The 14,127-nt window shown below is 39.9% G+C and overlaps 1 protein-coding gene across 2 annotated transcripts in view; it reads left to right on the top strand.

Annotated features, from left to right (window-relative positions):
* The window catches only part of rbms2b (RNA binding motif, single stranded interacting protein 2b), a 37,168-nt gene extending 24,674 nt beyond the window's left edge, over positions 1 to 12,494 (top strand). The window contains exons 5-14 of one of the 2 annotated variants that reach the window (XM_067446133.1): positions 3,631 to 3,788; positions 3,875 to 3,954; positions 4,044 to 4,144; positions 4,234 to 4,280; positions 4,373 to 4,466; positions 5,577 to 5,627; positions 5,705 to 5,815; positions 10,975 to 11,055; positions 11,150 to 11,237; positions 11,465 to 12,494. In XM_067446133.1, coding sequence (XP_067302234.1) covers positions 3,631 to 3,788; positions 3,875 to 3,954; positions 4,044 to 4,144; positions 4,234 to 4,280; positions 4,373 to 4,466; positions 5,577 to 5,627; positions 5,705 to 5,815; positions 10,975 to 11,055; positions 11,150 to 11,230 — 804 coding nt within the window. In that variant the 3' untranslated portion in view covers positions 11,231 to 11,237; positions 11,465 to 12,494. Of the gene's footprint in view, positions 1 to 3,630; positions 3,789 to 3,874; positions 3,955 to 4,034; positions 4,145 to 4,233; positions 4,281 to 4,372; positions 4,467 to 5,576; positions 5,628 to 5,704; positions 5,816 to 10,974; positions 11,056 to 11,149; positions 11,238 to 11,464 lie in introns of both variants that reach the window. The other variant, XM_067446132.1, reaches the window with a different exon arrangement.
* Positions 12,495 to 14,127: the final 1,633 nt, after the last annotated feature.

The following is a 14,127-nucleotide window of genomic DNA, read 5'->3' as shown; positions in this document are numbered from 1 at the left end:
GGGCGGAGGGTTAGTCAACAAACGGTTCTAGTGACGTCATTAAAGCAGAAAGTGCAGGGGTGTAGTCCAAACCGGCCGTTCGCTGTAGGCTTTGAAAGGGAACTTCTGTTAAATAAAATATCTCGCTTGGCATTAAACTTTGAGCTTTATAATTTTACAGGTATTATTTATGCTCCAACAACAACATTTCACACTAACTAAAGTTTGAAAGATGGAATCGCAAAGAACAGGACCTTTAAGCAAATTTATTTCTTTTTAAATTTTTTTGGAGGGTAAAATGTGAAGATTTTGTGAGATTCACCCATTTAACCTGTAGGTCAGCGTGAAAGGGCAGCCTCTTCACACAAGAACATCACGAGCACCCATCTTAATTACAGCCATTTTAGAGTCTTTTAGTGACCTGACCCGTTTAAGAGTCTGTTGAGGCAATTGCAGTGGATTTTCCTCCTCCCATTCACTCTGTGGAAAAAGGGAATCGTCGTGTGATTAGATCAGTATAAAAATCACCTTCATCGCAGGTCACTGCAATTAGATATTCATTATTCATGGTGGCGAGATGATCTGGTAATACATTTACAGCTCACATTTTAATCTCATCTGCACACCAAAGCAATGAATATGCAAATTAGCAGCAGGGTGAATAGGAGGTTTGCTGTCTTGCAGCTATCTTTACTGTCTTTCTGATTTGTTTAGACAAGTAACACACAGCTCATGCTTCAGTGATAATGAACAAAATTAATTTGATATGCATAATATGATTAAGGATTTTTGAGATCCTAAAGTAAAACCTCCTACTCGCACCTCACGCAGGGTAATCTGTAGAAGACATTCAAGCACCAGTTCTGTGTATCCGTTCATTTGAGGTTAGAAAGGTGTCACTTTGCACTGTATGCATATTTGCTGTCATGCCCGCAGCTTCAAATGAAGCTAATTAGGTGTTTATATGGTAATGAGCTGACTCAGTACTGGCCTTGAAAACGGTCATTTTGACACGTTTTCCTAAAAAACATACTCCTGCATATAATTATGCAAACGTAAAAGACAAATATGGCACAAAATATGTGAAATGCACTCTTTGGCTTTTCAATTTCATTAATATTTTTCTATGAATTTGTTCTATTTTTTTGGAAAAGAACATCCAAGACTAAAGTGATATGTTTAGTTGACTTTCAACAAAACAAGCATCATATAGGATTCGGCAGGAGCTGAACAGTCTTATCTCTCCACACACACACACACACACACACACACACACACACACACACACACACACACACACACACACACACACACACACACACGTTTATTTTTGTGACATATGGGGACATTCCATAGGTGTAATGGTTATACTGTACAAACCGGATTTTCTATCCCCCTACACTGCCCTTGCCCCTAAACCTACCCATCACAGAAAACCGTCTGCATTTTTAGAAATTTTTACTTTCTAAAAAAAGTCATCCTGTATGATTTATAAGCATTTTGAAAAGTGGGGACATGGCCAATGTCCTCATATTTCACCCTCTCCTTGTGATACCTATGTAATACCCATGTCATAATACACATTTGTGTCCTCGTCACAAAAACATTCCCGCCCACACACATACACACACACACACACACACACACGGCTGCTGGGACAGTGGAAATCAAAAGGAAGATGGGAAAGACTGAAATTATGAGGTCGGACACCTGAAAACCTCTAAACTCCTTTACAGTCTTTCCTACCGTCCTTCTTTGATTTCCAATATATTTTAAAGGTGGAATGCGTCATTATTGGAATAATCAGGTCATTCCAAACATAATGTCTGTATGAAGTGCTTATGGTTGTCGAATGCTTAACAAATAATAACAATCATTTTGATTCTGGAAAATTAACCTGGCTACTTATCTATGTGAGCATATTGTGAAGGTGGCATAGAAAGGATGTGACATAACTATCCTAAAAAAGGCCCAGTGTTTGATGGTGCTCTGCTTTGTCACCTTTATTTATATAGCGTTTTTACATTACAGATTGTTTCAAAGCAGCTTCCCAGTGTTAAACAGAAAAGTAATGCAGCAGAATTTGATTTGGCTGTACAGCCGCTGTGAAGAAAACGGAGACGTCATCCAGCTCATTTAAATTATCATATAGTGTCAATGCGGGCAGATCAGTAATAAAGTTTAATATGTAGTGTCCACAACTGAGCAAGCCAAAGGGCGAAAGTCAAACCTGATCCGTCTGACAGGTCTGACAGGCTGATCAGGTTCTAACCTCACTTACCCATAATCCTAACCTTACTGAGCCTGTAAGGCTGATCAGTCCTTCAGGAAGAAATCAGGGCACTTTGCACACATCCACCTACAGGAATTATGTCAGTAACACATAACCAGAAGTTTCTCCACCTACATGAATTGATTGAGGACTGAGACGATCAAGCTCCAAAATGGAGAAAAAGAAGAAGAAGAAACCCATCATGAGCCGTGGCCCGTGCATATTTGCATTCCTCAGCTCTGCTTTTCCATTTTCCATAAGCTAGATGAAGAAGGACTCACACATAACACAGCATTCTAAAATATGGTGCTCGAGTTAGTTATTCAAGTAGTCATTAAAGACTGCCTTGGGTTATGAACGACTTCTAAAACTAGTCCGTATGACCAATGTGTCCAAGTGCTAAGTTAATCACTGTATTTATCTTAAGTCATTCGACAGCGTTGTGTGAAAAAATAGGCTGAAATTCAGAGGGATAGTTCACCTAAAAATTAAAATTTTGCAATCAATTACTCACCCTCATATACTTCCAAACCTGTAAGACTTTCATTCATCTTCGGAACACAAATGAAGATTTTTTATTTAAATCTTTATTTGTACATGTCTTCCCCACGTGAGCTGGAACTTCCTAATATTAGGATCCGAAGGAAGCTTATGCAGCGACTGTGTTCTTCCACAACCAGGAATAGCGCAATATCTTGCTTCTTCGGCATGTTTATTGCTGCTGGCTAGCGCAATCCGATCAGCTCAATGAGTCGGTGGGCAGGGCTGAATTAGGCGTGATTATTATTCTGTAGAGGTGTGTTTCGTCGCGTGATGACGTAAAGATCCGCTCACGATCGTTTTCTGGTGTCTTTCAAAGCTTTTCTTTGCCTAGTAACAAGGAAGTTTTCAGCTCTGAAATTTACAGGATAATCTTATATTACTATGACCTTTTATATATATCAAAAGCTCAAGGGAAAGTTGATTTCTCAATTCATCACCCCTTTAATATTTTAATAAAAGCCTAAATTCAATCTGTTCAACATATAAAGTGATTGTGTCACCTCAGAAGATTCTAAACCGCTCAATTCATCTTGATGACTTTTACAATCTCTTTATGAACATTTTGAAGCGTAAAAGTGGTAGTTGCGTAGCTATCAATGAAGGGACAGAAACATCTCAGTCAGATTTAATAAAAATAATCAATGTTTCGAAGATTAATGAAAGTTTTACGCGTTTGGAAAGACATGGTGGTGAGGAAATGATGACAGAATTTTCATTTTTGGTTGAACAACAGTATTTCAGAAACAAACGTATTGTTTGAGTTGAAAACAACCCAGAATATTGCTTTAGCCTAGTCATGCCCACATTTGTTTCTCTCTTCTTCATTTCCTCTGCAGCAACAGGAACAGGACCCCACCAATCTGTACATCTCCAATCTGCCTATGTCTATGGATGAGCAGGAGTTAGAGAGCATGCTTAAGCCCTTCAGCCAGGTCATCTCCACTCGCATCTTACGAGACGCAAACGGCACTAGCCGAGGAGTGGGGTTTGCCAGGTACACCTGATCAGCTCTCACGCGTATAACATGACATTATCATCATTAATATACCATTAATAATGCATTTGCAATTACTCTGTTAGAATGGAATCGACTGAAAAATGTGAGGCCATCATTCAACATTTTAATGGCAAATACATCAAGACTCCTCCTGGAGTAGCAGGTACGGCATTATGGTTGTTTTTCATATTGAGGAGGATATGGCTATGACAGATAAATAACGACTAATGTGTGTTTACTAAGTGCCTACAGAACCCTTGTTGTGTAAATTTGCGGACGGTGGACAGAAGAAACGTCAGAATCAGGGGAAATATCACCAAAATGGGCGGCAGTGGCCAAGAGAGGGCGAGACTGTGAGCGACTGTGCTTTTTCATGTTGATTTAAATCATTCTCTAGCCCAAGTCTTAATTTGACTGTCTCTTTTGTTCCACACACATACAGGGCGGGATGACGCTAACATATGACCCTACTCCCGCTTTACAAAATGGGTGGGTTATGAAATTATTACTCAAGAAAGAAATGTTGTACTTCGTGCTTTCATTATGTAAAATATATCAAATGTGTTTGTCGCCCCCTGCAGGTTTTATTCTCCTTCCTACAGCATCGCTCCTAACAGAATTATTGCTCAGACTTCTATCTCTCCCTACATGCACTCACCTGTATCCACCTACCAGGTATGATTTCTTTTTGCTTTATATATATTACTGCTTTGGCAAATATGTATATTTGTAGTATTGTTTAAAAGGAATTGTTCGACCAAAAATGAAAACTCTGTCATAATTTACTCTCCCTCATGTCATTCCAAATCATCAAGCACTAAAATATACAACTTTTAGAAAAACTGTTTAAAAATAAAACTGCTATAAAGTTACAAAACCACCACTAAATATACTGCATACAATTCATGCTCTATTATTTATAAATGTAAGTCTATTGCCGACAAATGATGCAAGACATTTTAAGGATTAGTTGATCCAAAAAGGAGAATTACCCTGTGATTTACTCACCCTCAGGCCATCCTAGGTGTATATGACATTCTTCTTTCAGACGAATACAATCAGAGTTATATTTAAAAAAATGTCCTGGCTCGTCCAAGCATTATAATGGCAGTGAATGGCAGCTCAAAAAGTGCATTCATCCATTATGAAAGTACTGGTAATCTCAATGGCTCCGGGGGTTAATAAAGGCCTTCTGAAGCGGTTTGGGTTTGTGTGAGAAAAATATCCATATTTAAAACTGTATAAAGTTAAATATCTAGCTTCCGCCAGACCGCCTTCCGTATTCAACTTATGACGAAAGTGTAACGCCTCTAGCAGTTCAAAACGCTTATGCTACGTCTGACTTCGTCGTTGTGCCATTTTTTGTAAATTGGACGAAAAAGCTAGATATTTTACTTTATAACGTGTTAAATATGGATATTTTTCCAACACAATCCCATCAATTTGCTTCAGAAGGCCTTTATTAACCCCCTGAACTGTGTGGATTACTGTTATAATGGATGGATGCACTTTTTTCGGATTCAAATTTTGGGCTGCTGATTAGCCAGGACATTTTTTTTAAATAACTCTGATTGTATTTGTCTGAAAGAAGAATGTCATATACACCTTGGATGGCTTGAGGGTGAGTAAATCATGGGATCGTTTTAAATTTTTAAATAAACTACACCTTTAAGTTGTATTATACAACTTATACCTAAGTTCTTGACATCCACCTTTATAAATCATTATAGATCTGAATGATATAGAATAAGGACCTAAATCTAAAGTGTATTTTTTTTATTTCAGGTACACAATCCCTCCTGGATCCATCACCAGTCTTACCTCATGCAGCCCACAGTAAGTTGCAGTTGAATGGCTGCTTTCCTAAAGCACCTTTCTTTACCTGTCTAACTTTCTTTCCGTCTTGTGCACAGGGTACCGTCCTCACGCCTACAGTGGACCACACCATGGCCATCCAGCCCACTGCCATATTAGGGCCTCTCACACAGCAGCTCAGCCATCTAACCCTGGGCAGCACAGGCACGGTATGTCCCCCACAGATATATTGCTAATGTCAAAAAATACACTTTTTTATTTTTTATTTAGTTTACTATTTTTATTAATAATATGTCTATTCAATTTAGTTTTGGTTTTAGTTTTCAAGTTTTACATTATTTTACTTTTTAGTATGTTAGGGCTCCCAAAGTTATATCTGGTATCATTTATAATATTTAACACAGGTTATTATATAGGCCATTACATAGGTATTTTTTGACACACACACACACACACACACACACACACACACACACACACACACACACACACACACACACACACACACACACACACACACACACACACACACACACACACACACACACACACACACACATATAGATGCAATATAACAGAGTGAAAAATATTAGGGGGTCTGAATACTTTCTGTACCCACTGTACATACATATATGCATATTTTGCACTTAAAATCTCATGTCAATCTTGAGTACCTATAGAGTAGTATTGAATCCTTCATAACCGAAAAGTCTTTAGTTTTCTCGTGTTAATAAAAGACAACTACTCTGTACAGAGTCTTTCCAAATAAAACCGAGCAGCTGGAGGCATATCATGTGAATGGAGCTAAAGAGTCAGATTCATGTTGTTTACTTGATGTGCACTTATGCGCCGATAAGCCAACAACACGCACAAATCACCTACATGCATTATAGCTGCATATTATTCCTCGTGAACACTTTTACTCACTATCACGGCGCTTGCTGCCCAAGGGAACGTCTGCCAATTGCACCATGCAGTTGAAAGATGTCATTTGTATGAAATAAAATGACTTTTAACATTTAAAAAGAGACATGTTAAAATTCAACAGCTTGGTTGCATTGGTAAAACTGACTCAGTAATGCAAAACTTTGGAATTTGGACATTTAAACACAAAAGGTAATTCATACAAATTGAAATTATACGTTTCAAACACTTGGGAAATTGGCAAACGTTCCCTTAACCCATTCCCTTAAAGGGTTAGTTCACCCAAATATAAAAATTAGATGTCTATCTGCTTACCCCAGTGCATCCAACATTTAGGTGTGTCTGTTTCTTCAATAGAACACAAATGAAGATTTTTAACTCCAACCGCTGCTGTGTGTCATATAATGGTGTGAATGGGTAACAACTCTGAGAGCAAAACAAACAACAACAAAAAAACATGCTTAGGCAACATGCACAAAAACCCTGCTGCTCCTGACGACACATTGATGTCTTAAGACACAAACCGATTGGTTTCTGTGAGAAACCCAACAGTATTTATGTTATTTTTTTTACCTAATATCCCAACGAGTCTCATCAAGTTTTTCCATTACTTGCAAAAAAATGGCGCGGTTATAGAAATATATTATGTAGATGGATCATTCGACCGATCCAACAGGCACTAATAAGGAATCTATATATATATATATATATATATATATATATAATGTTAGCTCTAGTTTGATCTTATCAGACGGAAGTAATAGCCGATGGAAAAACTTGATGAGACTCGTCAGGATAGGAGGTAAAAAAATAACATAAATACTGTTGGGTTTCTCACAGAAACCAATCGGTTTGTGTCTTAAGACATCAATGTGTTGTCAGGAGCAGCAGGGGTTTTGTGCACGTTGTCCAAGCATGTTTTTTTTTGCTCTCATAGACTTGTTACCTATTCACATCATTATATGACTGGCACACAGCAACGGTTGGAGTTAAAAAAAATCTTCATTTGTGTTCTATTGAAGAAACAGACACCTACATGTTGGATGCACTGGGGGTCAGCAGATAAACATTATTTTTTAATTTTTGGGTGAACTAACCCTTTAAGTGCCGTGATAGCGATTAAAAGTATTTTAAATATGCAGCTATAATGCATGTAGGTGATTTTGAATTTATATTTAATGTAGATATACACTCCTGAACAAAATCTTAAAGGGGGGGTGAAACACTCAGTTTCAGTCAGTGTCATGTCAATCTTGAGTACCTATAGAGTAGCATTGCATCCTGCATATCTCCGAAAAGTCTTTATTTTTTTAATAATTATATAAGAAAGATGCGCTGTTCCGAGTCTTTCCGAAAAAAGCCGAGCAGGTGGGGGCGTGTCGTGTGAGCGGAGCTAAATAATGACGTGCGCGCTGCTGCTATGTTGAGTCGAGTGCGTCGTAAAGCTGTGTCATCCCTAACAGCGGGAAAAAAACTTCATTCAAAATAAAAATATGGCTTTTAATCAGATACAGCCATACATCTATGATCCGGAATCAGACCCAGAGGCTGCAGTTGAACAGGAGCAGCAGCAAAAACGACTAGAGCAGGACGTCTCTATGTGGTACAAGTTATACACTAACTATATAATATGCTTAGCGGCTTGTGTTATTTACATATTTATACTTGAATTATATCGTCGTATTTTTGTCTTTGAAGGTGTACATGTGGGAAGTGCAGTTGTGCACGTGTGTTTGTGTGTTTACGCGTGGTTTGTGTAGACAGTAAGCGGACTAAAAAAAACACAGACATTTGAAGCAGTCTCACTCACCCTTCTAACGTTGGGACTGCTCCATCCTTCAGCATTAGGCGATTGGGAAAATCCGGTGTCGAGCTGGGCCTTGATTATGAAACAGTCGGCACCGAAATGCAGCGAACAGATATAAACATTCGCGCAACTCAGTTGCTGATCCGGAAAAGCAAATTACATCCACTGTTGCCTTAACGCGGGGTTTTTGGCGAATCTGTGCAGGACTGTCTTGGTCTGGCAACCAAAAACGCACTTTTTTGGTGACATTGTTATGTGCACATCACCTGTCCAGCATCCTACAAGCCAGCGCTTTGATGGGCGTAGCCTGTTACTTTCGCTCTCTCCCTCTCTCTCTCTCACGCGCTTCCGATAGAATTGTCCGTAAGGCCCATACAAGGAAATTCCGCCCCCATTAACGTCAAAGGGGACGCATGATCTCAAAAAACTTGCCGAAACTTATGACTAACCGGAAGTAGTATTTTTGACAAAGAAATACTCCCATCAAACGTCCACCTTAACTTTTGAAACTTTGTCTATGTTTAGTATGGGATTCCAAGTCTTTAACAGTGTAAAAAGATCAGTATGCATGAAACAGCATTTCACCCCCCCTTTAAGACCAGGGGATGCATTGCAAGTTTTACACATTTCGCACTTGTGGATCATAACCGGGTTGTAAGTGCTGCTTCAAAATGCCAAAAGAAGAAACAGGAGCAAGAGACAAAAAATAGAGAGTAGGCAATTTATTGAAAACTGCATTTAACTCAAACAGGCCGTTCATCAGCTGATCAAAAGTTTAAGACCATAGCCCAAAAATAAACACACAACAGTACTAAAAGTGTCAAAAAAGGACTCAGTAGTGAATACCCCCACCGTTCTTGTTGATCACTTCAAAAACTCGTTTCGGCATGCTTGATGCGACTGTTTCCAGGAGGCTGGTGGATGAAGTGCTCCATGTGGTGAAGATGGCTTCACGAAGGGCATCCACAGACTGGAACTGACGTCCATTTTTGTAAACTTCCCTTGCCATCCATCCCCAAATGTACTCAATGGGATTTAGATCAGGAGAACACGTGTATGGTCCAAAAGAGCAACGTTATTCACCTGGAAGAAGTCCTTCCTCAGGCGGGCGTTGTCAATTGCAGCATTGTCCTGTTGAAAGACCCAGTCATTAACGCACAGACGGGGGCCCTCGGTCAAGAGGGATGCCCGCTGCAACAGATCCACATAGCCAGTCGCCGTTTGACGCCCCTGCACAACCTGAAGCTCCATTTTCCCATTGAAGGAAAAAGCGCCCCAGATCATGATGGAGCCTCCTCCACTGTGCCGCAGGTTGGAAAACGCAAAAACATCTCAGGTTGGATCTCCTTGTCGTGCCAGTAACGTTGGAAGCAATCAGGACCGTCCAGGTTAAATTATTTCTCGTCAGAGATTAAAACTTTCTTCCACTTTTTAATGTCCCATGTTTGGTGCTCCCTTGCAAATTCCAAACAGGCAAGTTTGTGTTGTGGGAGGAGACGTGGCCTTTGAAGATGTTTTTTGTTCTTGAAGCCCTTCTCTAGCAGATGACGTCTTATGGTTATTGGGCTGCAGTCAGCATCAGTAAGGGCCTTAATTTGAGTTGAGGATTGACCTGTGTCTTCACGGACGACCCGTCGGATCATGCGGATCAGTGCAGGTGAAATCTTTTTGGGTCTACCACTTGACTTTTTTGTCCCATTACTCTCAGGATTTTTGAAGAAATTTAAAATCTTACTGCGTCCAACCTCAGCAGCAATGGCGCCGAGGTTGCTTGTGCAGCTCAACAATCCTGCCACGTTCCAAGAGAGAAAGCCTTTTTGCCTTTGCCATTAGGAGATCTTGGCAGTATGACTGCTTGAAGAACAATGACATGAAAGCCATATTTTTGTGCAGATTTGACCTTTTTATGGCTATGGTCTTAAACTTTTGATCAGCTGATGAACGGCCTGTTTCAGTTTAAATGCAGTTTTCAATAAATTGCCTACTCTCTATTTTTTATCTCTTGCTCCTGTTTCTTCTTTTGGCATTTTGAAGCAGCACTTACAACCCGGTTATGATCCACTAGTGTGAAATGTGTAAAACTTGCAATGCATCCCCTGGTCTTAAGATTTTGTTCAGGAGTGTACAATGGTTACACACTTAAAACTGATCGTAGTGTTTATCTTTACTGTCTATGGTGTTTTTATCTTTGTAAGAATCTATTGAACAATGCCATGGGAAACTAACTTTACCACACAACGAGAGCCTAGTGGTCGGGAGCATTTCAGTTGTGTTGTAGCTTGTTTGCGTTGTTGTGTGGCTTGATGTTATGCACCCCCCCCCCCCCCCCCCACACACACACACACACACACAATATCATGCAGTTCTAGTTAGTTTTTATTTCATTATACAAAATGTTTTCATTTTAGCTCTCCAGATCAATACTTTAACTATGCTAATACCCATTGTGTTTAAAGTATGTTACAATCGAGTATTTTAATTCCTGCCATGACCATGTAAATCTAGTAAATCCTAAGAATAAAGAATTTCAGGAATTATGCATAACCATATGAACCAGTTTTTCAGCTACCTAAAATATTCCTCTGTCGCTGTTTGTGGTTATCACACATTTGTCAATGTGTGTCCATCTGTCCTCAGTATATGCCTGCAAACACAGCTATGCAAGGGACCTATATACCACAATATGCCCAAGTGCCTCCTTCAAGCATTACAGCCGAGGTACGAAAGCCTTGCATGCTGAATTATTCCAAGTGTTTGAAAGCTTGAATCACTGTGATGTATTGTCAGTAATGTTGACCTTATGCCACTGCAGGAAAATAGCGTCCAACAGCAGCAGGTTGCCATAGAGACACCCACAGACCACACAACATACTCCTACCAGCATGGCAAGTGAAGAGGAGGTGGGCTACTTCCTGTTGCTTTGGAAATGCTGTGGTCTGTAATGCAAAGAGAGTGAAAACAATGTTTATCCACAAGATCATTTGTTAATAACATTGGCATATCCATTGTATCGGGAAAAAATATAAAAATCAATTCTTCTAATCTAGATGGATGAGTAATGAGTAGATGTTTTGTCTTTTTATAAGCTTCTATTCTGACTGTATGATCATTCTTTCTCGCCTTTTAGTACATTCATAGGAATGATGGAGGACTTTGGATACGGAAAGACCTCTCTTGACATGAAAAGAAATGGACATTGTGAAAAGGAACTGAGAACCGTGTCTCTTTCCAATTGAAGAAATTTTGCGACTTTTTTTTTCTTGGAGAAGACCAACCGATAATGAAGCTAAACCTCTTTTAGTAAGTGAAAGACTTGGGTGGAGAAAGCTATGACTACAAGATGTCATAAAAAGCAAAGTAAGCTTTTTTTTTAAACACAAAGACTCACGTACATGCACACACACTCCAACACACTTTGAGAAATATTTTTCTGCAACTTTATTTTCTAAAACATTCTGCAAAGCCAGAATGAAACAACAACGATGTTACAGCACCACGTGTCATTTTAATTTGTTTTTATCTTTTTGTAAAATTCTTCAAAGATTTTGTTGACTGCTTTTGAACTGTCTGCTGCAAAAGGAAGAATTTTGTACATAAAAAAAAATGTTTTTGCAAAGATCTTGCTTCATTTTTCTTGAATATTGATTTAAGGAAATCCAGAGGAACCTGCTGAAACCAGCAGCTAAGTTGTTTTAATAGATTTACAGAGAAATGTGCTATATCGAAGAGTGTTTTAAATGCACTGTTTCAAGCAAGTTTGTATCCAGTGATACAAGACTGAATTCTGAAACCAAGACCTCATATCCCCTCACAAAAAAACAGTTTTTTCTTCCAAAATGCTGCTTTATCTTGTAAGTTAGGTTATGCTTTGTTTAAATGTTGAGATTTATTTTTGTATTTGAAGAACATTTTTTTAAAGGAAATTTCAAAGAGAAGCTATTTGGATGATAAACTTTTTATGGCTTTGTTTTCATGTCAATGGTTCTGTCTTGCTTCTTCATACATATGGGTTGTCTTTTTTTTTTTAAAGCATTGTAAGGAGTGCTCCACCAACGCTGTAATGTAGGCCTGTAAATTTATTTTTCTTGCCTTGGCGAGTGAGGAGGTTGTTCTTTGGGCTGTGTCCCCTGAGCTATAAAAATGGCAATATAATGAAATCCAAGAGTTTTTCCCTTATTAGTGGATCATGCCCTCAGTTTGTTTCCTTCTTGTTTTGCTCTGTGTGTGCATATAAATCTAAGATGTTGAAATGTACATTTAAATTATCTGACCATGGCACTAGTTCAGTGATGTATGAAATCCAACTTAATACTTTAAATCTGAATATATTAGCATAAAAGCATATCCATTTTTAACACAAGAGCAGGTGTGAACTTGTATCTTGAATGTGCGGATAGACATCACAATAGGAAAGAAAAGATCTGATCTCTTTTGATATGGTTAACTCACACAGTTTCGGGGAGGAAATACATTTTTCTCAGAATACTGGAACTTGATTGGTTCACATCTGTGCACCTGCAGAGAAAAATGGCTTTTTTTTTAGCTTGCCAAAACAGGTGGGGCAGACTGCTCGTTTAAGTTGCGCTGAAAGTCTTTTTTATTCTGAATTTTTCTCCTTCAGCATGAAGATCATCTCCTCGCTGACCGTAGAAGCAAGTTACCTGCAGCAGATTAACAGAGCCTCGCAACTCATAGCTCGCAGCGGAGTCAGTGCTTCTCCTCTGTGGCTTTGCTGTAAAAGCATGGCTTCACACTATGGAGGTCCTCCAAGATTATCAGGACAAGCTTCTCCGTGCCATGGACGAGAGTGGTCCTGACCCGGCAGCCTTTCAAGAGCTGCGCAGTGTGATTGCCATGGCCAATTTGGTGGTCCTTAAGCGCCTTAACTGAGATCAAGGTTGCTGAAAAGACAGCCCCTTTAGACTTCCTGTCTCTCCCATGGGCTTATTTAGTTCCACAGTGGATTGTTTTTTTTTAAGCGTTTCACAGTGGCGCAGGAGATAAGACAAGCGATACGAAACTTCCTGCCAGAGACCGCAAGTTCCGCTGTTCCTTGGAGTCGCTCTAAGTTGTTGTTGACTCAGCAGTGCACCAAGCTAGATCCCGCACCTGCTCAGCCCTACCAAAAAGCTGAACCCAAGGTGAAGAAGCGCTACCCATTTCCCAGGCACCAGGGATCCCACCCTAAGCGAGAGCAGGATTCTGAGCCACCCAAGCTCCCCTGATATCTGAGATAAAAGGAGGAGGAAGCTAAGTTTGGCCGAGGCCAGACCGCCCCCAGAGCGCCAGTATGTTCTCCTCTGACACCTGTTCAGTTCCGGCTGTTGGAGGTGTTGTGTTTGCTGTTGGTATTTTGAAAGAGAACACCCACTACCCAATATTCTTCTCTAGAGGAAAGAATGCATTAGCACACATGTGGCTCTCTCTGCACCTTTACGCATTCCCTCCCTCAGGTCATCACGGGAGCTATCGCATTCGCAGCACATCACACTCCTATAGCTGGCTAGTCGTTTGGAAAGATTTCTGGTGGGCTGATTTCTCAGAGGGGCCAGGAAGCTAAATCCAACTCACCCCAATACAGTCCCTTACTGGGACCTATCCATTGTCTTCATGGCCCTCTGTTTGAGCAGCTCACAACAGCCACCTTTCGGCCTCTCTCGCTTATAACTGCCCTTCTGTTGGCTCTGGCACTGTGATTCAATTGATTGGTGATCTGCAGGTTCTATCAATGGATGATTCCTGCCTCAATTTTGGGCCCAACGACAGCAAGGATGTCCTTAAGCCCAGATG

Source organism: Pseudorasbora parva, chromosome 6 (genome assembly GCF_024679245.1).
Source record: "Pseudorasbora parva isolate DD20220531a chromosome 6, ASM2467924v1, whole genome shotgun sequence".
Lineage (NCBI taxonomy): Eukaryota > Metazoa > Chordata > Actinopteri > Cypriniformes > Gobionidae > Pseudorasbora > Pseudorasbora parva.
Note: the sequence above shows the minus strand (reverse complement) of the source record. Positions and strands in the feature narration are given on the sequence as shown.